Here is a 26,991-nt window from a genome sequence, read left to right on the forward strand (position 1 = left end):
CAATAGAACCGTCAGATTTGTACTTTATTGTATATACCCATTTACATCCAACAATGTCAGCATCTGATGGGGAATCAACTAGATCCCATGTATGCTGAGATACTAAAGCATTCATTTCTTCTTGCATAGCCAGCTTCCAACGATTATCAAGTTCTGCCTGTTGATAGTTCAGAGGAATAGTTTCAGCAGATAAGGCTGAAATAAAAGACTTCATCTGATTTCCAATTCTGGCATCAGAGACAAAATGAGATATGAGATATAAGGTACATTGTCGTGTCCCCTTTTGTAGATCAATAGGTGTTAGTTTTGGATCTTGGATCCCACCCGCACCACATTCCAAGATCCATCTTGGGATGCGTGGGCGGTGGCATGTTTGTAATTTGTTTTTACTTCTTGTGTAAAGTCATACTATGCACAACACTTATAAATATTAAGTGAAAGAGGGAAAACCTTATTGCCGCCGACCCCTCTCTTCTCTCTTTACCTCATCTCTAACCCTTGCAAGTGAATATTTCTGACATGGTATCAGAGCACAGGCGCGACGATCAATCATCTAGAAGGCCTCTAAAGACCAACACGTGCTGCTAAAGAACGTGGGTTTATTTCTATCCCTTCTCCTTTAATCCTCTATCACGTCTCTTTCACATCATTCCAGTTTTTTTTTTGTTCTCATTTTAAATATTTCTTTACGCACGTCTTAACATTCTGTTTTTAGTCTGCCGAGTTTTTGTTTTCTCCCCAAAATATTTCTGATTCTTTCCCTTTTTTTGGTCGCACGTTACTATTCTCTGTGTAACGTGTGTGTTGATATCGTTTTCAGCACACAGCAGCATTGTTGCTTCCTTTTTCTGTGTGCAACGTGTGTGCTGGTATCATTTTCAGCACACAGCAGCATTGCTGCTTTCCTCTTTCTCTGAATAACGTGTGTGCTAATATTATTTTCAGCACACAACATTGCTGTCTCTTCTTTAATACACTGTTAGAACAGTTTTGGCCTCTTATTCTTCATATAATCCATGGATTCCAAGTTGAACCCTAGTTTTCTTACTCATCTCATGACCCACAAGTTATCTCATGATAACTACTTACTTTGGAAACGTCAGATTGTGCCTTTTATTCGCAGTCATGGTCTTTATGGTCATCTAGATGGGCGATCACCCGCCCCACCCACACATATCATGCAAGAAATAACAGGTGAAGATGGGAAGGTGAGTCAACTTCGAACCACCAATCCTGCTTATGACATATGGGTACAACGAGATCAGACATTAGTTGCTTACATAACTTCCACACTTTCTGATCGTGTTTACAAACCATTTCTGATGATCAATCTGCTGCTGAGTTGTGGAATGGACTAGCTCATTCCTTTTCTCAGGTCTCTGAATCTCGGGTTTTGCAACTCAAGTGGCAATTCCAATCCATGCGAAAAGGAAACAAATCCATTACAGAGTTCATGGGGGATGTCAGGGTTATTACAGATCAGTTAGCTGCCATTGGAAGTCTTGTATCAGATAAGGACATGGTACAACAGGTATTAGGTAGCCTTGGACCTGAATATCGCATGTTTTGCACGACACTCCAGGTTGTCTCAGTTCTTCCATGTTTTGATGATCTTCAATCTAAGCTTCTGCAATATGAGGTCAGTTTAAATCAGGAACACGCGTCAGATGATACTCACCCTGTGATGATGGCACATACGCCTATTCAAACAGGAGTTTTATTTACTCCTCCTCATCCAAATGGAACAACTATAAACAAAGGAGGATTACTACCCACACCAGCTGGAGGAGGCCTTGGCTCAGGCAGTGTACCACGAGGGGGACGCGTTCCTACCTGTTTTCTATGCAACAAGCGGGGACATGTTAAAGCAAATTGTTGGTACAATCCCCAGAACCAGAACAAAACAGGGAGGCCAGGGCAGAGGGCAACTCAGACGTTTGCACGTACTCCTCAGGGACAGGTTCTTCCACAGGACGTACAAAATATCCTTATGATTACTTTCAATCAGATGAACTTGCGTCAAAATGATGATGGTATATTGATTCAGGGGCAGCAACACATGTTACTTCTGATGCAGGTAAATTTTCTCACTTGACTCCTTACACTGGAAATGGCACTATAGTCATAGGAGATGGATCTCACCGCCCCATCTCTCACACTGGAAATGTCTCCCTTTCTTTGCCTGAATCTCAATTACCCTTGTCAAATGTCTTACTCACACCTGCTATTCAAAAGAATATTCTATCTGTGTCTAAATTAGTTGATGAAACAAATTCTTCCGTTGAATTTACTCCTTCTGTTTCTTAAGGATCTTCACACCAAGAAGACGCTCGCTAAAGGTGAACGACGCGGGAACATGTACGTCTTTGAAGAATCTCGTGTGCCTTTGAAGACGTCGTCTTTCGTAGCCGTGGCTTCTTCAGTTCCTTCCTTTCCAACATTTTTGAGTCGATCCACAGATCATAGTTCTTTATCTAGAGTCTGGAAACTTAATAAGCCAAACTTATGGCATCTTCGTTTGGGTCATTGTAGTCAAGTATTTCTTGACAAGTTGTCTGCTAAAGGTCTAATACCCGCAGTCAGTTTAGAGTCAAAATGTCCTAGTTGTCATTTATGCAAAAGTCATGTACTTCCCTTTCATAGTATCAATAAAAGAGCAACAAAGCCTTTTGAGATTATATGCTCAGATGTTTAGGGTCCTGCGCCCACTGCCTCTCTTTCTGGATCTCAATATTATGTACTCTTTCTTGAATCTTACACTCGTTTTAGTTGGATTTACTTCCTGAAAAACAAACATGAAGTTTTCAAGTTGTTCAAACAGTTTCATGCACTAGTCCAAAACCAATTCAATACCAATGTTGTATATTTTCAGTGTGATGGGGGGGGGGGGGAGAATACATATCCCATGATTTTAGTGAATATTTGAAGGAGCATGGCATTACACGTAACATTTCTTGCCCTCATACCCCTCAACAAAATGGAGTAGCTGAGAGAAAACACAGGATATTGTTGAGACAACCTTGAGCATGATGCACACTGTGGGTATTCCCTTCTCTCTTTGGACCGAGGCTTTCCATACAGCTGTTTACGTTATCAACAGGTTGCTCATGACCATCCTTGAAGATAATTCTTCATATTTTGTTATTTATAATTGTCATCCATCATATGAAGAACTACATCCTTTTGGTTGTGTATGTTATGTTCACATTGATCATTCATTAAGAAATAAGTTTCAAGACAGAGCTGTACAGAGTAAGTTTCTTGGGTATGCAGATGACTATAAGGGATACAGGTGTTATGATCCTCATACATGCAAATTTGGGTATCTAGAAATGTTGTTTTTGATGATGAAAATTTTGACACTCTGGATTCATCTTCCACAGATACATAGGACAGATATGATCATTGGCTCAGTGACTCACTTTTATATGACTCGTTGCCCTATGAGGATTCATCTTCATTGACCGATAATGAACCCTATACTTTCGATGTGGAACCGCATATGGAAGACATTCCTCCTAGAACAACATCCTCACGTTTTTCTGGTCTTGTTTATTCTTGTAGAGTTCATCCAGTCAATGATGAGACTCCTCTACGACGTTCCACTCGGATTAGAGATCCTATAGATCGCTGGGTAAGTTATAACAATTTCTCTTTGGATTTTCAAACATTTCTAACCAGAGTATCCAAAGAAACATAACCTTCCTCCTTTCATGATGCTGTACATTCCCGTGCCTGGGTAGAGGCGATGAACGAGGAAATGGAAGCATTGCATGAATGCAATACATGGGGAATTGTACCAAGGTCAGATAACAAGAATGTTTTAGGATCCAAATGGGTGTACAAGATCAAGCACAAACCGGATGGCAGTGTTGAGCGCTATAAAGCTCGTCTGGTCGCACGAGGCTTCACACAACAGTATGGGCAGGACTACGATGAAACGTTCAGCCCAGTAGTAAAATTGGGCACCGTCAGGATTATCATTGCATTAGCATTACAACATGGATGGTCACTCAGTCAACTTGATGTTAAAAATGCCTTTTTGCATGGTGAACTAAAGAAAGAAGTTTACATGGAGCAGCCACCTGGTTATAGTATGCATGATTCATCCAATTGGGTATGTAAACTTCGACGCTCTCTTTATGGCTTGAAACAAGCTTCTCGATCTTGGTTTGAGAGTTTTTCCACGGAGATCCAGCACCATGCGTTCACTAAAAGTGTTCTAGATCATTCATTGTTCATATTCAAAAGTGATTCAGCTATTGTTTGGGTGCTTATATATGTTGATGACATCATTATTACTGGGAGTGATGAGGGTCACATATCTTGGATTAAGTCTATGCTGATGGCTAAATTCAAGATGAAAGACTTGGGTCCCTTGCGATATTTTTTGGGTGTGGAAGTTGATAGTCGACATGAGACTATTACATTGAGCCAACATAAGTACACCATTGATATTTTACTTGCTACAGGGATGGAGAATTGTAAACCAATTAGCACACCTTGCCTTCTAAATCATAAGCTAAGTGCTAAAGAAGGCACTACTTATCATGATCCTACTTTGTATCGTCGAGTTGTAGGGATGTTACAATACTTAACATTCACTAGGCCTGACATAGCATACTCTGTCAATCAGGCTTCACAGTTTATGCATGCTCCTACAAATGTACATATGGAAGGAGTAAAAAGGATCCTTCGGTATTTAAAGGGTACGATTGGAGATGGCTTGATGTACACCAAGGACACAACTTATATGTCAGGGCATCGACTATTCACCTACACAGACGCGGACTGGGCGGGTGATCCTGACGAGCGAATATCAGTTTCGGGGTATTGCATTCTTATCGGCAATAATATTGTAACATGGAGTAGCAAGAAGCAAAAGGCAGTGGCACGATCAAGTACTGAAGCGGAATATCGTGCAATGGCAGCAGGAACAACCGATGTTACATGGGTGAGACATCTACTGCAGGAATTACAAGAACCGATCTCGTCCTCTATGCTTCTTTGCGATAATCAGAGTGCTATTAACATTGCCTTCAATCCCATCCTTCATTGTCGTACGAAGCATATCGAGATCGGTCAACATTTTGTTAGGCAAAAGGTGGAAGAAAAAGAAATTGAACCTGCATATGTTCGGTCAGATATGCAAGTTGCTGACATCTTTACCAAGGGATTATCCACTCATCAGTTTTGGGCACTCAAAGGCAAGTTGAGCATGATCAAAGACCATACTCAACTTGAGGGAGGCTGTTAGTTTTGGATCTTGGATCCGACCCGCACCATATTCCAAGATCCATCTTGGGATGCGTGGGCGGTGGCATGTTTGTAATTTGTTTTTACTTCTTGTGTAAAGTCATACTATGTACAACACTTATAAATATTAAGTGAAAGAGGGAAAACCCTATTGCTGCCGACGCCTCTCTTCTCTCTCTTCTCTCTTTACCTCATCTCTAACCCTTGCAAGTGAATATTTCTGACAATAGGCCTGTTATCATCATCCTGAAGATCACTATTGTCAGTAGAAGTTACCTTAGGAGAAGAAGAAGATGAAGGCTCTTGCGGAGGTGGAGCTCTACGCACATATACCAATGGAGGATTATTAAATCTGGAAGAGGATGAAGTTTGGTTCGGTAAGGAGGGCACAGATTCCAAAGGAAAATGAGGTATAGGTAATGAAAAAGACTCAGCTGGATCAACCTGCAGCGGGGAACCGAAAATAGAGTAATATGAAGAGGATTCCAAGAAAGATACATCCGCAGTGACATACTCTCGGTGAGAAATAGGATCATAACATCGATAGCCCTTTTGATTTTTTGGGTAACCTATAAATATGCATTTTGTAGCTTGATCGGCTAATTTATCACGGTCAGGGCCAAGTTTGTGTACAAAACAAACACATCCAAATATTTTTGGTGAGAAAGAAAAAAGTGGGGCATTAGGTTTTAAGATATGTAATGGAATTTGATCACCTACAAAAGACGAAGGCATGCGGTTGATCAGATAGCAAGCAGTGGTAATCGCATCACCCCAGTATAACGCAGGAACATTGGATTGAATCATAATGGTCCTGGCAACATCAAGCAGGTGCCGTTGTTTTCGCTCAGCCACCCCATTTTGTTGAGATGAATAGGCACAGGAAGTTTGGGGTTGGATGCCATGATCTTGGTAAAATTGTAAAAGACCTTTGGATTTAAACTCGAGAGCATTATCAGTTCGAACAATCTTGACAATAGATTCAAACTGAGTTTTTATTTCAAGAATTAGGGATTTGATAGTACTTGGAACTTCAGATCATTCTTTTATTAAAAATACCCATGACAACTTAGAGAAATCATCAACAATAACAAGATAATAACGACACTGAGTCCTAGTAGGAATCTTACTAGGACCCCATACATCTGCATGAAGAAGTTCAAAAACTTTATTACTAGACTGACTCTGACTCGAAGGGAACGAACTTCGATGATGCTTTCCCAACTGACATGCTTCACACTGAAATGATGTGGTGGAAGGAATTTGAGGAAAGACCGAACGAAGCTTTGACAAAGAAGGATGACCAAGACGACGATGCCACTGAACAGGACTGAATAAGTGTTCCACTGCAGCATGAACAATACCCATTGGATGATGTAGGTAGTAGACTCCATTTTCTTCATAGCCTCCACCAATCTTCTTCCCCGTTAGCAAATCCTGAAAATGACAACCCATCGGATCAAATATTACTCTACAGTTTTGCTCTCTTATAAGGCAACTAACAGAAAGTAAACTTTGAGGAAAGTTTGGAGCATGAAGAACATTTTGCAACTGTAATGAGGAGGATATAGAAATATTTCCCTGACCAACGACCGGGAAGGAACTCCCATCGGCTAATGAGACTCCTCGATGAGCATTAATATCCTTTATATCTGAGAAAACAAGTGAATTTCCACACAAATGTCTGGATGCATCAGAGTCAATAATCTACTTACTGTCAGTCGGATGAAGATGATTTCCGGTTGAATAGGCAACACCAGCTACAGGAGGAGTGAAACTCAAAGGACGAAGAGCTATCAACTCATCATATTCAGCACGACTTAGCGTGATACTACGATCACTTGCATAGATATTCTCTTGTACATTTGTTGCCTCGATAATAGTGACATTTGCTTTAGGTGTATATGACTTTGATAAAGAAGAGGTTGGCCGACCATGCTTATCCCAACAACGATCTTCTAAATGTCCAGATTTTCCACAGAATGTACATTGAAGCTTTCCTCTGCTTCCCATACCATGTCCACGTCCACGTCCTCTGATATTCTGAATATTTCCACGCCCATAACCAGATGAGACAACAAGAGCAGATGACTGAGTCACAGGCTGAGATTGTGGCAGAGAGATCGCAAATCTACTCAGACGATTGTATGCATCAGCAAGAGTGGGAACATCTGACCCAGTCAACATTTGAACTTTTGCAACAGAAAATTCTGAAGAAAGACTTGTAAGAAAACGAGCAACCATGGTTTGTTCTTGATGATCCTTTTGCTTCGAGCAACAAAGAGGCTTGTGAGCATTAAGTCTTTCAAACACGACTTTGACAGTGGCATAGTATTGGGCCAATGTCTGATCTCCCTGATGCAAATTATATATCTCCTGTTCTACTTGCAGGATACGACTCACATTAGTTTCTTGTGAGTATGTATCATGAAGATTGTCCCACATCAGTTTGACTGTATTATAGTAGATCAATCCATCTGCAATATGGGGTTCGACACTATTCATGATCCATGACATAACTATGTCATTATCTTCATCCCAAGTAACATATTTTTCCAATTTTTCAGAGGGTTCGTCTTCTAACAGAATATGTTTTCGATGATGTCCAGATACCGACATCATAAAAGTTCTGGACTACCTGGCATAGTTGGTTTCATTCAACCTTACAGAAGAGCCGTACGAGAATGGGTTGGCAAAAGCCTTATACTCCCCAATATGTTCCATTTTAGAATCACATTTCGAATTTTCAGCCATACTGTTCATTTGAACAACAAGTATTCAAGTAGAATTTTCCAACACTGTAAGGAATCCGCCCTGCTGTTTCCAAAAAAAAAAACCCAACCCACAACCAGCAGGGAATCACTCCTGCTGCTTTCACGACAGAGGGATAGCTTGAACTAACACAGCACGAAACAAAACTCGACACAGCAGGGAGTCACGATCATTGCTGTACCCAAACACACCACGATCAACGATAATATTCAGTTGCAACACAGATGATCACGAGAACTGCTGTTCCCCAAACATATAAGGCATAACAGCCAATAAGTCTTCAGAGGACAATTAAATAGATCAATCATATCTCGATCACACGCAACAAGCACAAGAAATAAATTTCAGAATCACGACAAGCACTCAATCTGCACAGAAAAATTGAAAATCACAGCTGGCACGCAGCAGCACATAAACTTGCTGCGTGATCCACATAGCAGGAACAACCAACAACACATCAATCACGGAATCACGTCAGACACTCAATCAACACAGAAAAAATGAAAATCACGGCTGGTACGCAGCTGCACATAAACTTGCTGCGTGACCCAAACAGCAGGAACAACCAACACGTCAATGTCCAGGAATTCATGACAGGAGATCACGAAGCAAAAAAAACTCCAGATTCCAAAATAAAAAAAGTTTACGGCTCCAGGAAATCCTCGCTGGGAGCTCCATCCTTAGATCTGACGACAGATTTGGGTAACATCCCAGATCTGTTATCAGATCTTCCACAATCGCTGAACAATAAACCTGATTTCACGCAGTCGGGGTTCTTTTTCGTTGGTGAAGATCAGTCCTCTCGTGATCACGCTCTCGAGATCGAGGGCTCTGATACCATGTAGAAGGAAGCAACCACCTGTGTAGAGAGAGAGAGAGAGAGAGAGAGAGAGAGAGAGAGAGAGAGAGTCGTCTGCACAGAAACTATTCTCGTTACACTTAGATTAGGGTTTCTCTATATTAAATAGAGAGAGGCTAAAAGGAAAAATTACAACTAAGTCCTTATGAAAACAAAATTTCAAAAAAAACTCTATTATAAAAGGACTTAAACTAAAAACCACCTATTCTCAACAGTGCTCATGGATTGTTGCACTCATTTGCTTAGACTATGCTAAGAATGGTTAGGAATTCTTAACCATTTTTAATATAATCCGAACAAATGAGTGCAACAATTCACTTGACATCAGAAAATACCAGGTCTCAGTTTTGGAAATCTACCTGGGAAGGCATCCAAGGCCATAGTAAAAAATATAAGTCTCGACTATATCTCAGCAGGGCTATTTCTCATGATAATATAGGTTTAGTTGATAAATCCTGGAAAAAACTCGGGGCTTAAAAAGTTTAAAAGATATAAAAATAGCAGAAATAAGTAAGAAATTAACATATTTAGAAAATAAAATACACATAATAAAATAAATAAGTAAAAAATATAAAAGACAGAAGAAAAACGTAGTTAAGATATAAAAAACAAGTAAAAAATAAGAAGTGATAATAATGTGATGTTATCATGATATATGTAAATTTTTGATATTTTCAAAATATCGTGATATTTTGCCTTTAATATCATTTTATGAATTTGTAGTGATAGTATCGCTATATTTTCAAAATATCACCTATATCTGTGACTATGTCTAAGACATGGTTCATAGACATGAAGCGTTGATGGTTCACTGTTTGCCACATCAGCTCAAGCTGTAACTCAACATGCAAAATATTCTGCCTAAAAATGCAATTGACCGTGCATGCAGTTCTAAGTGGAGGAAATGGAATATGTGATAGCTTTATCAAAAACATGAATAACCAAAGTTACAGAATCTAACCTATATTTGCCTTTTCAGCAAAAACTGGGTCATTGTATATCTCTTGCAAAATTTGTCAATTGAAAGCATTCAAAGCTATGTCACATGGGTGCGGGTGCGAGGATTCGGCACTTCCAAAAAACCCGGGTGCGGGGGTGCGGCAGGGGCAAAAATGTAATATATATATATATATATATATATATATATATATATATATATATATATATATATATATATATATATAAATGGGGTCGGGGGAATAGGCGGTTTTTTTTTTTTTAAATTTTGCATTTGTCAGCTGCTGTCAGCAGCTGACAGGCAGCTGCTGCAGCTGTCAGCAGCTGACAGACAGCTGCTGTCAGCATAATTTTTTTTTTAAAAAAATTCGAAGCCCAGTTGGGCAATTTTTTTTTTTTAAAAAATGGACCTTAATGATCCTGGGTGCGGTCAACACACCCAGGATCGGGTTGACCGCACCCGGTGCCGCACCCGCACCCGCACCCGCGTCGAGTCGTGTCGACGCGGGTGCGGCACCCTCCTAGCCGAATCCCTGTGACATAGATTCAAAGCAATACTGAATCTATGGACAGGAACTTGCTATCATGCTTTTGTTGGCCCTTGGCTGCCACTGTACCTTACCATATTGTATTTTGATGTATAGTGATCTACTTACAGTTTTTCATAGTTTTTTAACCTAAGCATATGTTTCTATCTTTCATCACCTTAACCTTTTACTAGTCTAGTCCTAATTTATTTATTAGTACATTTTCTTTTCTGTTTCTTCTGGATGAAGTTTGTTATTCTTTTACAAACTCCACATTATAAGTCCAAGTCATGTCATTTATATTACAGTTATTACTTACATTATGTTTTATAGATATCCAGTTCTTTGCAAATGCTATAAGGACTTCTGGTTCTTTTTTTGGGAGCATGAAAAACTAAAAGCATACTTTGCTTGTTCCATTTTGTACTAAATTTACTTACTTGTGGTCATGATCTGTCTGAATCAGCTGATCAGTTCATACATTACCTGTCCTGTCCGATATCCACAATTAATCTTCTGAAATTTAAGTAACTTGATTTCAAGTCTACTTGTAAATTCCCTCTTTATCTTTTCTACTTCTTTTATTAGTCTGAAATCTGCCTGTTCAGCTATTGTATATTTCTGCAGGTTGCCTAAAGCAGTGTTTGAAGTTGCGAAGAACATGCTAACAGAGTACAGTAGAAACCCTGTTACTGCAGCTGTGGAAAAAGAAGCTGGGTGGTTACTTTTAGCGTCAGCTGTGGCCTCCATGCCAAAAGAGGTTTTTAGATTTCTCAAATTATCAAATCCTGCTGCTATGTTATGGGCACCATCGGAGTAAGAATAAACTTCCTTGTTTGTGTGTATAGGAGCTTAATGACCAGGTGTTCGATATACTTGCTTTATGGGCTATGGCATTTCAGGGCAATCTGGAGTCCCAAATCAAGCCAATGAAAGACCTAAAATCTGAAGTTTGGTAAGCTGAAATTGTTGTGTTCAAATTACATATTGCTCTATGGTGCACTGATAAGGCATTCAAATATAACTATCTATCTCCAAAATATTTCAATTGCTATTGGTTTATGCATTTACTAGCTTATGTTTTTTTCCATTCCTTGCTTCTCTGCTACTTGGTGTAGAATAATACATCTGCCGGATGGTTCTATTTGGAGATTGAGTGTGAGTCCAGTGACTTCAATATTAGCATGGCAAGCACGTCTGTGCTGGATGAATGCTTTCTACTGTTTAATATGTTAAGTTTTCTTATTTACATTTAAATGAATACAATTAATTGTTTTTGGTATTAGCCTTTAATTCATCATGCGATCCAAATTGTTGTTTGCAAGCATTTTTTCTGAAGGATTATGTGCCTTATATTACCCATCCCTTATGAATTGATTGGGTGTCATGCATTTTCCTCTTCCTTCATCACAGGTTTTTTATGTTACCATGTCTTAAAAATTTCCCCGCATGCCTTTTTCACTTTGGTTCCCTTTTGTTTGTAGCGTGTGGTCTGCTGCAGTTGAGGCACTAACTGCATTTACAAAAATTTTTATTTCTTCAAATATGACAACACTCAACAATGGAATCTTGCTTCAGCCAGTTCTAGTATACCTCAGTGGGTAAGTTTTTTGGCTAATGAAATATAGCTTTTAAATTTTATACATTCTGGTTCCTCTTTCAGTTTCTTATTGAGTAATCAATGACCTGTGATGGCCTGCAGGGCTTTATCCTGCATATCTTCCATACGAGCTAACCAGTCCCAAAATATAAAGCCTACATTGGATCTGTTTATTATTAGAACATTGATTGCGTACCAATCCCTCACTGATCCAATGCTGTACAAAAGTGATCATCCACGGATAATTGAGATCTGTACCACACCCTTCAGGTAATTGTTTCCTCGCTTATTGCAACCTTTAATGTTATCCTAACTTATCTATCATACTGTCATTTTTTTGCTTTGCTAAATATGTATTGTCTTCTTTTAATGATTGATCATTTGTTTTTTATTTTGTTTTCGTGTTTTCTGTATTTCGTTATAACATTTGCATCAAAAGGGAACCTTCTGGTTGTGAAGAAAGTTCAAGTTTGAGGCTATTGCTAGACAAGAGAGATTCATGCTTGGGTCCATGGGTACTTGGCAGGTGATGCTGTCTCATTTTCCATGTCACTTTCAATGTTTTTTATTGTTATCTTTTCACTGATATCATCCACCTTTCACCTTATAAATTTGCAAATTTACTGTCATTTTTAAACTGTATAATTTAGTCTTTTTTCTTTTTAAATTCATTCTGTACGTGCAGGGATTGGTTTGAGGATGAACTACTTGCATTTGAAGGTGGCACTGATGGGATGATGCCTTGCTTATGGGAAAATGAGCTCCCTAGCTTTCCCCAGGTGACAGTTGTTTTAAACTGGGAGATTTATACATCTTAGTCAGCATGATTGCTTATCTTGCTATTTTGCCTTATCTTGTTTGAGATATTGCTTGATCTTCATATTTGATCGGAATCAAAAGCAACTTTTCAAAATCACTGATTCAACAAAATAAATTTGATGATATTCATGATATTGCCAAGTACATGAAATTATTTCATTCTTGAGAAATAAAATTCAAAATTTTGCTCATATTTGGTTTTTTAGTTGCTATTGGTTTCTTGGGTTCTACGGAGGCAGCTATTTTTTCAGTGTTTGTGTTTTCTGTCTGATGCTGGCTATTTGTCACTTTGAATTTGAATGCTGCCTACATGTTTTCCTTGTGTTGTGGCTATTAATTTTTGGTCATGACAATGAAGCCGGAGACATTAAGCAAAATGCTAGTCAACCAGATGCTTTCATGCTTTGGAATCATGTTTGCAACACAGGTATATGCCTGTAATTTGTTATCCATTCCCAGGATATGGCCTTTAACAAGTGTGAACATTTTGGATGATCTCGATAATCTTATATGTATGACAGGAAACCAGTGGAAAGCTCAGGCTTCTCAGCCTGATTGATCAATCCTTGAAATCTGGAAAAAAGCAGTCATGGCACATAGCTAGTACCACAAATGCTTGTGTGGCCCTCCTTTCTGGTTTGAAGGTGCCAAATTGCCATTGAACTATTGCTTGTACTCTTAGTTGTCAAAAGCGCTAGTCGGAGCCTAGGCGGAAGACCCTTAAAAGGACTAGTCGAGGCCTAGGCAGGACAAAAAAATAAAAAATAATACATCCCGGATTTTTTTTTGCAATAAATAATTAAATTTAGTAACAAACATATGATTGTAACTATGGATGCAGTATGTAATTCAGTGTTACATGTTGCAAAATTCATGAAATTGCATAATATTGAACATACACCAAAACTTGGGGCACACCATTCAATTACTCTATATACATACATATATAGATAGATAGATGAATATATAGAGAGAGAATAAGGATTATCCTGCCCCTGTTTCATTAGGTCACGATTAGGACCTTCCAAAAATCATAGTTTTTAGATTTTTTATACTCTATCTTAACCATTAGATGTATTTATGATTGTTGCTGAATGAAGAACATGTAATTGATTAAGCATCTTTATGATTAGATGTGTATTTTAAAGAGGTAAAAAAATCTTCGGTTGATATCATACTAAAATTTTATGATAAAATGTTCATATTTTTTACATCAAACCAATTTGAAACAAAGCTTGTTTCTCAAAAAATAAGTATTGATAAACACATCTAATGGTTCAAATTGAGCATAAAACATCTAAAACTTTGATATTTGGAGGGGCTTAGCGGTGGCGTAAAAAAAAGGATAGATGAACTTTGTTCTCATATATATATATATATATGGGTTAGTCTAACATTAAACTGGTTGTGTTTAACCTTAGATGGATTCAACCTTATTAAAATGATTTAAAAACCATTAAAAGAATGGTAATTTTGAAAATGCATGCTTTTATGGGCATTATAGGTCTTTTGGACTTGGAGAGAATTGAAAAGTCAAACACCTTTTCCAAAAAAGTAACTTTATGAATCTATCAAAGTTACCCTTTTGATCTCAAAAAGTAATAATGCATTTTTAAAAATGCCTTCTTTTAAGGGTATTTTAATTATTTTAATAAGGTTGAATTCATCTAATGTTTATCACAAGTAGTTTAATGTTAGATTAACCCTATATATAGATAGATAATGTAAACAAAAAAAAAATTTAAAAAGAAGGAAAAAAGATAAAAAGGGAGAAAAAGAAAAGAAAAGAAAAGAAAAGAAAAGAAAAACAAAAGATGAAGAAAAGGTGAGAACAAAAAAAGAATGCTTTTGGGGCAGGAGGAAGAAGAAAAATAAAAAAAACATTAACAACCATGTCTTTGCGGCCTACACGGGACAACCTAGGCAGCCTAGGTCGAAAAACAGGGCTGTATTACCTAGACCCATAAGCCTAGGCGATGGCCTTGCGCCTAGGCACAGTTTTTGACAACTAAGCTTGTACTAGATCCCTGTAAATGTATTTTTAAGTAAGTTCTATTATCTTTTTGTCCCTTGTATTTCAGGCTTCTCTTACACTGCGTCCTCAATCACTGGGTATGGAGATACTAAGTTCTGCTCATTCTATATTTCAGGTGATTGTAGACTTTAGCACATTTTGACTCTCTGTAGTATATTATGTTGTGTTTTCATTCTTTAGCTGCCTTTTAATGTATTCTTCCTTCCATTCAAGACATTTTTTGCGTTATTTTGTAGGGCATCCTTAATGATGGAGATATTGGTGCAGCACAGCGGCGAGCTGCATGTGAGGGGCTTGGTCTGCTGTCTCGTTTGGGGAGTGATACTTTCACAGCCAGGATGGTCTGTTTCTCATAAGATTATGATACCCACTTGAGATTATAGTTTTCATCAGACTAGTAATTGTTGTTCATTTCTCTGAGAACCAGAAGCTTAGAATGCTTAGGAAACTGTAGTGTGATGAAGTGTTTAATAGCATTTATGCTCTCTGAAATTTTGGTGTAAAATCTCTCTAAAGTGTCCTTTACCACTATGCCTGAGTTTCCTGTCACATCATGCACTGCTATGAAGTGTTGTATTGTATCTTAATTTTTCTTGGTTGATGGTTAGGATTCATGGTTCTGCTTATTTGTCTGACAAAGGTTTCTTCTGTTTTGCAGACACGATCGCTTCTAAATGATCTTGCTGGGGTGTCCGTGTCCGATGCAAGTTATGCTGGATCTCTTGCACTTGCACTAGGTTGCATTCATCGTAGGTATTTTTCTTTTATTGTCTTAATGCAGTTTCAGTTGATGTATTTTATGATTGGGCTGCATAAATGATGCTGACTCTTCTCACTAGAAGTGCCAATTAGTCAGCTTAAGGTCCGGTTCCATCCCTACATGGCAAAAGTTCTGATCCATATAGGGATCGGGTCAGAACTGGATCAGCAACCTTGTGATCCTAATAGATTTCGGCTGGGTTTGGAGTTGTGTGTTAAAATACTTTACATATACCTGACTGATATACGTATATCAGTCAGGGGTATTTTGGTCTTTTTAAGTATCTGCATTTAGTACAGTCCATTAGGGACTCACATGTAATTTTGTCTTTTCTTTTTGTTTTTTGTAATTAATGCACCATATGATTGTTGGGAGGCAGTCCAACTAGTCGTTGGACTGCCTCCCTCACCTCAAGTGAGGCTCTATAAATAAAGCCTCACTATGCTCTTAGAAGCATATTGTGTAAGGTTTATAGAAATTCTTTTTTATATAAGCTTTTGTGCCTTTGTGTTATGTGAAAGTTCATATTCTTTATCTCTTTTATGAGATTGTGTTTGGTCCATTAGAGACCACGGTTTTGTTGTGTACTTGTGTAGCCTTTTGTTGGCATTGTATTCATTCACCATTGATTCATTACATTGTGATTGGGCTCTCTGGTTCCCTTGGATGGCAAAGACATTTGCGGTAGCAAGTATTGATTTGGAAGAAGTTCATCAGCCATCTTGGAAGAAATTCAAAATTATCTTTTGTGGTTGCTTGCTTACATTTTTTTTTGTCTATGCTATCTCTTTAATTGGCTGTTTGTTATAGGTGTCTCTGCTGCACTTATGTGCTAGTTATGAGAATTAGTTACATTTACCAGAAGGGACAAAAAAGTCCATTTTTACTGGTTAACTGGGAAAATTTAATTTACATATTTGTTTATATACGATATTTCACATAAACAACTGGTATTTTCTACTGTGAAACAAGATATCCTCCCTTCCATCTTGAGAGCACACTTACCACCTGTGACAAAATCATGTAAAATGTCTGACTCTTATTGTCAGATGATGTTCTGTAAATTTTCTTCCTTTTCTTTTAGTTTCATCTATACTTTCCATCATGAGCACCGATGCATGCACTTAGAGCAGCCTTTTTGGCCTTTTCTATTCCCTTGTCCATTTTTTCACTTCTGTTTGTTACTTCAGCAGCTTTGATCTTGAATATTCTTTTCTTTTGTTGCCACATCAATGTGCATCATATATTATTGATCACTCTTTCACACCAGGCTTGCTGATGTGCACAGACCATAGTTGGCAAACCCGGCGAGTCAACTCGGGAATCGCCGAAGTCGACCCGGATCGGACCCCAACTGGGTCACCGATTCAGGACCGCCGATTGACATGCCTTTTATGTGTTTTTTGTCATGCATTTTGTGGTTTTAATGGATAATGTTCATAAAAGAATACTTGTTATAAAGAATCATATGTTTTTAAATCTTAAATATTAACAATTATGTATAGTTAAATGCTTATATAGCTTAGTCATTGATGTCATGTGCTAAATTTAGTGATTATACAGTATGGATTTTGATTCTTTTCATATCTTAACACTATAAAATGCATAGGCCTAACTCATCCGAGTTACCGAGTCGACCCGATGACTCGTGAGTCAAGGGTTGGACGATCCGAATCCGAGTCACGAGTTTGCCAACTATGGCACATACACATACACATACACATCATACTTTATTTTTTTCATAGTTCATTAGTTTGGTTTCAAACAGCTATTTTCTGTTTGATTTGATGACCTTATTACCATGGACTGCTAAGCAGGCATTGTGCTTGGGGGGGAGAGCATTGGATTTTCTTTCTTTGCTGAGGGTGTTTTTCACCTGTCTCTTTTGTCAGGGTTCTCTTCATTTCAACTCCTGTAGATCACTATGTTTTTGATTCATGTTTGGAATAGACTGACTAACAGCTCTTCATAGTTCATTAGTTTGGTTTCAAACAGCTATTTTCTATTTGATTTGATGACCTTATTACCATGGACTGCTAAGCAGGCATTGTGCTTGGGGGGGGGGGGGGAAGCATTGGATTTTCTTTCTTTGCTGAGGGTGTTTTTCACCAGTTTCTTTTGTCTTTATTTCAACTCCTGTAGATCACTATGTTTTTTATTCATGTTTGGAATATACTGACTAACAGCTCTTCGTCAAGCTGAATTCATGTTCTTGCTTGTTACCACCGTAAATTTGCTTATGGTTATGAGTTTTCTTTATCTAGGTTGTTGTTGATGTCCTACTGCACAACCATCATATTAGAATATCAAATTTAGAGGCACATTATAACTCATACTGGACTAGTTGGATTTTCATTACTTGTATGTCCTGATCCAGCATATTTGATAATTAGCACCATGTGAGATAAAATCCTTTCCTTGTTTTCTGCATGGGTTTTGATCTTTGTGCTATTGAGTTCAGTGTTTTTATGTATAGTTATTCTTTTATTTGTTCTATGTACTTGCAGTGCTGGAGGAATGGCCTTATCTACTTTGGTTCCTGCAACTGTTAATTCAATCTCTTCACTTGCTAAGAGTTCAAATGCTTTCCTTCAGGCTTGGTCTCTGCACGGCCTCCTCCTTACAATTGAAGCTGCTGGTTTATCTTTTGTCTCCCATGTGCAGGTATTTGGATTCAGGCCTTGTTTTTCACTTTATTGTGCTTTCAGATGTCACTACTCTTGGCATTTTTAATATGCTTGGAATCTGGCTGTTGTAGTTGTTTTCTTCCTGGTCTTTGCAAATAGTTGTTTATTCTGGCATGTGCGATGTCATGTTCAGCTGTAGCCACTGGATGCTTTTCTTAGACACTACTCTGTCCATAGATTGTTGTTTGTAATGCCGGTCATGTTAGTTGAAATGTGTTTGCTGTATTAAAACTGATCTGATGACGATAGTTTTTTTGGCTGTCGTACAGTCACTCAAATGTGTTGTGTTATGCTTTCTCTTTGCATTTCTCAGCTTTGTAAAGCCTCAACTTTCTAAGATATCTGTGATTGTTAGAGTTAATTTCATTTTTTATTTATTGAATGCTGCTAAATTGATTGTTTCCAATCTTGTCAATTCTGATCTCCTCTGTTCTAACTATCACTCACTATATCCATTCATATTCAGAAGAAGATTTCTGTAACTTAGTGCAATCTGTAGTCTTTGCTGTTGCATGCCATTTTGTTACTCTGGTTTCCACGACTCAAACTCACATTTGTTCTATTGCGCTGATAAGCTTGGTGTCTTAAAGGTGTGGTTGCAACATCTCCTTCCTGTGCAGACAGGAGGGTGCCTTTAAGAATTGAACATGTACGGATGTAGAAGCACATGTGTTTTCCATTAAACTGTTGGACATTCCTTTCTGACATGTAAAACATGTTATAATTATTTGTTGTTACTACCTGTTTTCTCACAATAATTTTTCAGTAAAACAGTGTTATCTTGCTATACCATTCATTACATGCCAGCAGGTTTTTCCCTCTTCATTTCTCTTTTCAGCTTCAACATTTCTTGTGAGTGGTTTTAATCAGGCCGTATTTTCTTCCTCTTTGTCTTTTATGATTCATATCTTATTAATGGTATATTTTTCTATCATCACTGTATTCTACCAAAGATGTAAATCTGTCATTAAAATAAATCCCATATTGCTTGCCGGCCTTCAGGAGTTGCTAGTCACATTATTTTCTAGCTAGCTTGCTTGTTACAAGATAATGGCAGCAGTCTCCTTGTTTTCTAAATTGGTTTTAGTCAAGGAAAAATATGTTTTGTCATATTTCTATGCTACCTTCCAGCCATATCTTTGTTTGGGTGATTCATCTTATTTACTGTATTTATTGTATTGATGTCACATAGGGAACACTCATGTTAGCAATGGAAGTTTTGTTATCGGAGGAGAATGGACATGTTGATCTTCGACAAGGAATAGGTCGTCTAATAAATGCTATTGTAGCAGTGCTGGGTCCTGAACTATCCCCTGGGAGCACATTTTTTTCTCGTTGCAAGGTTTGTGGAGTTCCCTTTTAGGTTATTGCTGTCATGTTCACTTTTTGTGAGTTTGGTCTTTTTTCATGATTGTAGAGCATAATAGTGATGTAAATTTAAAACTTTAGATGTCGTTAGATGGATGATGTACTAATGAGAATATTGCATGTTCTCCAGTCTGTCATTTTAGAGACAAGCTCTGGACAGGAGACATCTACTCTTCTTGAGTAATGATCTTTTCTTTGCTTTTTCCGTTTGGATCTTGTCTCCGTATGGGAAAATGGTCACACAAATGTCTAATTTTGCAGGTCTGTTAGGTTCACACAACAGCTTGTCCTTTTTGCCCCTCAAGCAGTATCGGTCCATTCCCATATCCGGACACTTCTTCCTACTCTTTCTTCAAGACAGGTACCCAACTATCATAGTAACAAGTTTAATGTCTGTCATGTGGCTTTAAACTTATGTCATCGAATTTTGTTGTTTTCTTTAACAGCCTATCCTTCGGCATCTTGCTGTATCCACTCTGCGGCATCTAATAGAAAAAGATCCTGTAAGAATATGCTTGTTTTGCCTCTTTTTAGTCATGTTGGCCTAGTGATGTTTAATTGCTAGTACTTTCACTGATTAATTTTAGGCTATCCTGTTAGCATAATGAGTTTCCTGCTTCGTACATGTTTTCTTTAATCATAAGATAACTATTTGTGAAGGTCCTTTTGAGCATAAGAAACATTGTGCACTCTCAAGATGCAGAGTTACTCTCATGCATGAGCTTTTCTTCTCATATTCCCTGTGGTTATGATACTAAAGTGAACATACTTTCAGTTTTTCTTTTTATTTCTGCTATAATGCAATGTACCTACCATCTCCTTTTGTTTCCTTTTCATTTCTTTCTGATTTCCTCATCAGTCCCGAGATCATTTTTTTCCTGTTATTTTGCATAAATGGATGATTTACTTCTTTTTTGGGTCTCGCAATTCATCTCGTCTTCTAGCCCGTTACTCTTGGCAAGTTCTTCGGATTTCTCATCTCTATGTGTCTCGTAATTCTATTGTCCAAGATTTCAAATTAACCTTTCTGTTTACGTTATGATCATTGTTGCTTCCAATTGTCCTACTTTTGTTTTTTCCATTTTACTGAGTGTTGGTTCATGAGCAAACAGGTTTTTGGAATTTTTTAGGATGCATTTTTTTCATGTTTGGGTTAAATATGTTTGTAATTTGTGTGTTCATGAGCAGCCCTATATACTGTTTCTAATGATAAACCGAAGTTCAATAAATTAGTGTTCTCAGGCAGGTTCAATTGCTTTTTCTTCTCAGGTAAAATGTTCGCTCTTAACGAACATACCACCAGACCGTTAATGCTTTAGAGCAAATGCCATTAACACATCAAGGAATCTATCCTCAACCTCAGTAGAAGCTATAAATGAGCATCCATGAAAAGGATCATTATTTTGCTTTGATGAGCTTTCGTGATAGCAGTGAATTATTGTGATATGGTTATTTGAAAATGAGGCCAAATCCTGGGACATTTAAAACTTGACAAGAGATGAATTTCTACTACCGAATCTTTGATGGAATCAAAAGACATTGTTCATGTTGAAGTCAAATATTTGTGGGCTAATGTGAATCCATATTCTATTATTGTAATTGAACTTCCTTAGTGGCTGCTTCCTCCTAGTACAGAGGAATCCAGCAGATACAACTTCCATATATCATCCTTGTTTCCCATTGGGAAATCATATTAGACTTGTTTAGATAACCATGGAAAAGCTCTTTAAATGAAATAAAATGGAACAACACAATATTAAAAACCATTTATGTGCTATCTCATCACATTAACTTTTTATCATGTATCCTGATTTACATGTGCATTACTCTGTTTTCAAATTCATAAGCAAGAAATCTTATAAGATCTACACCAAAAATCAGGGTGTAAATAAGAGAGAGGAAAAAGAAAAGGGCTGCAGCAAAATATTTCTCGCCCATCATTAGGGTCGTGGGTTACTTTAAATCAATAGACATTTTACATGACAAAGATACCCCTCATTAATATACAAGAGGCATTACAAACAAGAGGGATAATATGGTCCAATATAACTTAATACATGCTGGGACGTCTATAAATCTAGATCCAAATCCAGATCCTGACCAATAGGGATCACGTCTCAATACCCTTCCTCAAGTTGTGCATGGTAAGAACCATAAACAAGTTGTTTTTCAAATACCAGAACCTGTCCTTAGTTAATCCTTTTGTAAACATCTGCAACTTGATCCTGAGTCCCAACAAATTGAGTGAAAATCTCTCCACTTTCAATTTTGCTTCTCATAAAGTGTTGATCTATCTCTATAGGCTTCATTCCTCCATGTTGAATGGGATTGAGAGATATCTTGATCGCACTTTGATTATTACAAAATAAGATAGAACTTGACATCTGTTGATATAAATAAGATAATAGATATCCGATCCAAATGATTTCAGATGATGTTGCCACCATTGACCTGTATTCAGCTTCAGTATTTGACCGAGCCATTGCCTTTTGTTTTTTACTACTTCATGAAACAAAGTTCTTCCCAACAAAAACACAATACCTGAAGACAAACCTTCTTTCATCCAGATCCACTACCCAACTGAAAAGGCCGTAACAGTTAAAACATCTTCATCACCATCATTTTTTCGATAACGAAGCCCATCACCAAGAGTGCCTTTCAGATATCTAAGGATTCTTTTGACATCCTCAACATGATTCGCACGAGGGCAATGCATAAACTGTGAATCTTGATTCACTGCATAAACAATTTCAGGATGAGTTAAAGTGAGATATTGGAGCATACCCAGAATACTCCTATACCTTATGGGATCATCGAAAATGTTCCCTTCATCACGTCCAAGTTTTTGCTACAAGACACTTAGAGTAAATATCGGTTTGCAATCTTTCATCACAGTGTGGTTAAGTAAATCATTAGTATACTTACTGCTGCATCAACACTAATGAGTCTTTTCTTCGATCAACTTCAATGCTCGAAAAATATTTGAGATCTCCAAGTCTTTCATTTTGAATCTACTATTTAGCACACTCTTGACAACATCAATATGTTCTTTGGAATTTCTTGCAATTACGATATCATCAACATAGACAATTAATACTGAAATCCATTTATCACCTTTATAGATAAATAAAGAATGATCCAAATCTGACTGGCAAAAACCATGCTGCCAAATTTCAAGAGAAGCCCTAAAGCCATGATCGAGAAGCCTGTTTTAGCCCATCTATAGCTTTGTTCAATCTACACACATAGTTGACTGGATCTTTCTCATTATACCCTTGCAACTGCTCCATATACACCCCTCCTTGAGGTCTCCATGCAAAAATACATTTTTAACGTCCAGTTGACTTAAATGCCAACCATGATCCACTGCTAGAGAAAGAACAACTCTGATCCCATCTTCACTATTGAACTAAATGTCTCTTTATAGCCCAACCCATGTTCCTAAGCAAAACCCTTTGCAACGAGCCTTGCCTTGTATCTCTCTTTGCTGCTATCTGGTTTATATTTTATTTTAAATATCCATTTTGATCCAACTACATTATTTCCTTCAGGCCTTTTTACAACATCCCATGTTCTACATTTATGTAAAGCCTGCATGTCTTCATTCATAGCCTCAATCCATTTGTTGGATTTTGAGGCTTGATTGTATGATCGAGGCTTTTCATGTTGAGATACAACAGTTAAAAAGATTCGATGATTCATGCTGAAATTTTCGTAACTTACCCATCTATCAATGGGATGCAAGTGCAACACTCTTCCAGATCTTCTGATTATTGCTTCTTGTTTAATGAAATCATTTTCAGATTCAACATTTACTTGTTCCAGGCTGCTCTCTGATACATTTTCAGATTCAATATTTTGAATCCTGTGGCTATTTGTAATTCCTTTGAATCTTCTTTCTTAGCCATCAGATTGATCAAGTTGTTGTCCCCTGACATTTTGCTGATCCGATTTAACCAAGGCTGATATAACTATTTTGACTGCAGTTGAACACTTTGTAGTTTGTACATCACTGCCTTTTAAAACAAAATCAGATTCATCAAAAACATTTCTAGAAATACAAATGCATTTATTTTCAATGTCATAGCATCTGCATCCTGCATCCTTTATAGTCATCTGCATGTCCAACAAATTTGCAGACATGGGATCTTTTATCAAACTTGTTTCGCAGATAGGCATCAATGTGAACATAACATATGCAGCCATATGCCTTTAGATAATTATAATGACCGAACAATTCATGATGTGGCGATTTATATTGCAATAATTTCATAGTCATCATATTTATGGTATGTAGTACTGTATGGAAGGCTTCTGTTCAAAGAAATAAAGGAACATATCCTTGCATTCATCATGGCTAGTGCATTCTCAACAATGTGCCTGTGTTTTCTTTCATCAAATTCATTTTGCTGTGGTGTTTGGGGACAAGACACCTTTCTATTAACTCCAATTCTCCTTAAGATTTTGAATAGTCATTTAAAGAGTACTCACCTCTACCATTATACTGGAAATTAAGAATGGGTAAAGAAAACTGATTTTGAACCATAACATGAAAATTCTTAAAAATTGTAAAAACTTCATGCTTATGTTTTATGAAGAATATCCATGTATATTGAGAATGATTATCAATGAAAGTGATATATCGATTGCCGGAAGAAGAAGCAATTGGGGTTGGTGATGGTCTCCATACATCATAATGTATGATTTCAAAAAGTTTAGAGGCTCTTTCATTATTTGAAATAAATGGAAGTACACGACTCTTGAATATTTGACAACTAAGACAAATTTTATTCAACTCATGACTCAAACTGGACGCTGAAATCAAATTATTAGAAATAAGTCTCTCAATAAAGGCCTTATTACAATAGGCTAAACGACTATGCCAGACATTTGACTTATTGGACTCTAACGTGACTTTTCAGCATCTTGGACGGGTATACGAGCCAACAAATTTTTTTGAAGAAATACATATTCCACCGTCTTTCTCCTTTAGCGAACGTCCTCTTCATGTGAAGATCCTTCACATAAACAGAAGGAATAAAAACGATGCAAGAATTTGTATTATCAACAAGTTTAGAAACAGAAACAAGGTTCTTTTTGATATTGGGAATAAAAAAAATATTAGATAGACAAAGACTTGAATTGGACATGAGAATGAAAGCATTTCCCGTCTTGAATTGGACATGAGAATAAAAACATTTTCATTGTGTGTGATGGGTGATGAGTGTCATCTCCAGTAATAATTCTATCTCTATTGAAATAAGGAGACAAGTTTTTAAGTTTACCTTCTCCTCCAGTGATATGATTTGCTTTTTCTGAGTCAATGTACCAAACTCCTTGATCATTTTGCTTTAGATTCAGCCTTGCTAAAATGGCAAATAAAAGTTGTCTATCTACTGGTTTCGTCCCTGATTCTCCCATCTTATTTGATATACTTTTATTTTGTAAACTCTGCTTGACAACATACCTGGGATCATCCTTATACCAACAATTTGCTTTAACGTGTCCAGTTTTCTAGCAAATATCGCATGTGGGTATTCTCTTGCCCTGATAAGAAATGAGAGATGTATTAGGAAGTGGGAGCAGCTCACCTTCCCCACGATTACCTCTTCACCCTCTGCCTCGTCTTCTGATGCCGCCTCTTCCTTTCTCAAACTGTGTACTTGAAATAAGTACATCTGTTGCTCCTGTGGGATTTTCAACATATCCTTTCAAATTCATCTCAAATTGCAGCAATTTAGGACGTAAAGCTTCGAATATAGGCAGTTCATCAAAACAAGACAGGGTAGTATAAAAAACATTGTAGTCGGGTCATAATCCATTAAGAACATGTTGTACCTTATCTTTATATGAAATTATGTAGTCAATCACAAGCTGATCTGTAGTTTCCTTATCTTTTTAAGGTACTCCATGATAAGACATAAAACCATTTTTAAGATTGTGGATCTCCCTTTTTAAAAACATAACTTTGGCCTTAGAAACCTGTGAGAACGTTTGCACAAGCTGGGTCCACAACTCCATAGCTGTGCAATCATCTGGAATGTTTACCAAAACCTCCTGTGACAATGTAGACATGATATATGCCACCAACTTCTGATCGTGTTTCATCTAAGAAATGAAATCTGGATTCTGAACCTATAAAGATTTGATAGCAACCCCTTTTTCATCATTTTCTTCTCTTAATATAAATTCTGGTGGGGTCCGAGTCGATCTATCCAAATGACCAGAAAGGTCTTGGCTCCAAATAAAGGTATTAATTTGTCTTTTCTAAGTAAGAAAATTTGAGGTATTTAATTTTTCGGAAACTAATTGATTGAGAAAGCTTGCTTAAAGAACTGAAGAAGAAAAATCCATAAGGAGGAGGATGAAAAGTATCAGCAAAAGAACGCTGCAATAACAAAATCTGTCTATTTTTTTTTTTGCAGATCAGCGACAACTCACAAAAGTATCAGGTACACGCAGCAATAAGATAAGAATGATTAATAATCATAAATAAATGATTATTTGAAGGTATGTGATATTAAGAAATTAAATATCACAATAAATATATTGATGTTTCAGAAGATATCAGATCCAATACAGATCTGATTTAAAAAACAGTCATATAAAATTAGATTTGAAGAGATCGACCAAGAAAAGAAACCCAAAATCTTATCTAGGGTTTTCGATACCACTATCAAGAAAAGAAACCCATTCAAGAAAAGAAACCCAAACTCAATCTAGGGTTTTCGATTGAAAGGGACAAAATTTTCAGATCAGTTTCAGATAAACCAATCAATTAGCAAACAAGAGGAGAATGAGGAAATAAACTTAGATTGTTATACTCAATCCATATGTTTTCCCTTTTTCTTTTTTTGAGAAAATGTTTGGAGAATAGAAGAAGCGACAAGAACTAGAGAAAGTAGAAAGAAAAGGAGGGAGAACAAAGATAGGTGGAGGAGCCATTGCTTTCTTAACTCACCTGGATGGAGGAGTCAACACCCTGCTCTGATACCATATAAGATCTGCACCAAAAATCATTGTGTAGAGAAGAAGAGAGGAAGAAGGAAAGGGCTGCAGCAAAATATTTCTCCGCACCCATCATTAGGGTTGTGGGTTACTTTAAATCAATAGACATTTTACATGACAAAGATGTCCCTCATTAATATAAAAAGGTATTACAAACAAGAAGGATAATTGTAATGAAAAAGGTGGAGCGGCGGAAGCACTAATAAAGCAAATCACTCTTTAAAAGTGATTCCAAGAGCCAAGAACACAAACACTAAAAGTGTATGCAAAAACCCACAAAAGGGAAATATGACCAACAAGTCATAAGTTGGATATTATTGAAGAAGGAAAAAGAGGGTGAAGT

At 37.2% G+C, this 26,991-nt stretch overlaps 1 protein-coding gene across 1 annotated transcript in view; it reads left to right on the forward strand.

Annotated features, from left to right (window-relative positions):
- The window catches only part of LOC149817632 (protein SWEETIE-like), a 180,327-nt gene that overhangs the window by 61,238 nt on the left and 92,098 nt on the right, over positions 1-26,991 (forward strand). Inside the window, exons 14-29 of the mRNA XM_089985742.1 lie at positions 10,999-11,131; positions 11,220-11,326; positions 11,856-11,972; positions 12,074-12,241; positions 12,411-12,497; positions 12,657-12,750; positions 13,149-13,217; positions 13,312-13,434; positions 14,872-14,940; positions 15,062-15,166; positions 15,484-15,578; positions 18,093-18,249; positions 19,465-19,614; positions 19,771-19,820; positions 19,902-20,001; positions 20,087-20,143. Coding sequence (XP_089841868.1) covers positions 10,999-11,131; positions 11,220-11,326; positions 11,856-11,972; positions 12,074-12,241; positions 12,411-12,497; positions 12,657-12,750; positions 13,149-13,217; positions 13,312-13,434; positions 14,872-14,940; positions 15,062-15,166; positions 15,484-15,578; positions 18,093-18,249; positions 19,465-19,614; positions 19,771-19,820; positions 19,902-20,001; positions 20,087-20,143 — 1,681 coding nt within the window. The remainder of the gene's footprint in view (positions 1-10,998; positions 11,132-11,219; positions 11,327-11,855; positions 11,973-12,073; positions 12,242-12,410; positions 12,498-12,656; positions 12,751-13,148; positions 13,218-13,311; positions 13,435-14,871; positions 14,941-15,061; positions 15,167-15,483; positions 15,579-18,092; positions 18,250-19,464; positions 19,615-19,770; positions 19,821-19,901; positions 20,002-20,086; positions 20,144-26,991) is intronic.

Source organism: Nuphar pumila, chromosome 13, assembly GCF_984573655.1.
Source record: "Nuphar pumila chromosome 13, dmNupPumi1.hap1.1, whole genome shotgun sequence".
In the NCBI taxonomy this organism is placed as follows: Eukaryota; Viridiplantae; Streptophyta; class Magnoliopsida; order Nymphaeales; family Nymphaeaceae; genus Nuphar; species Nuphar pumila.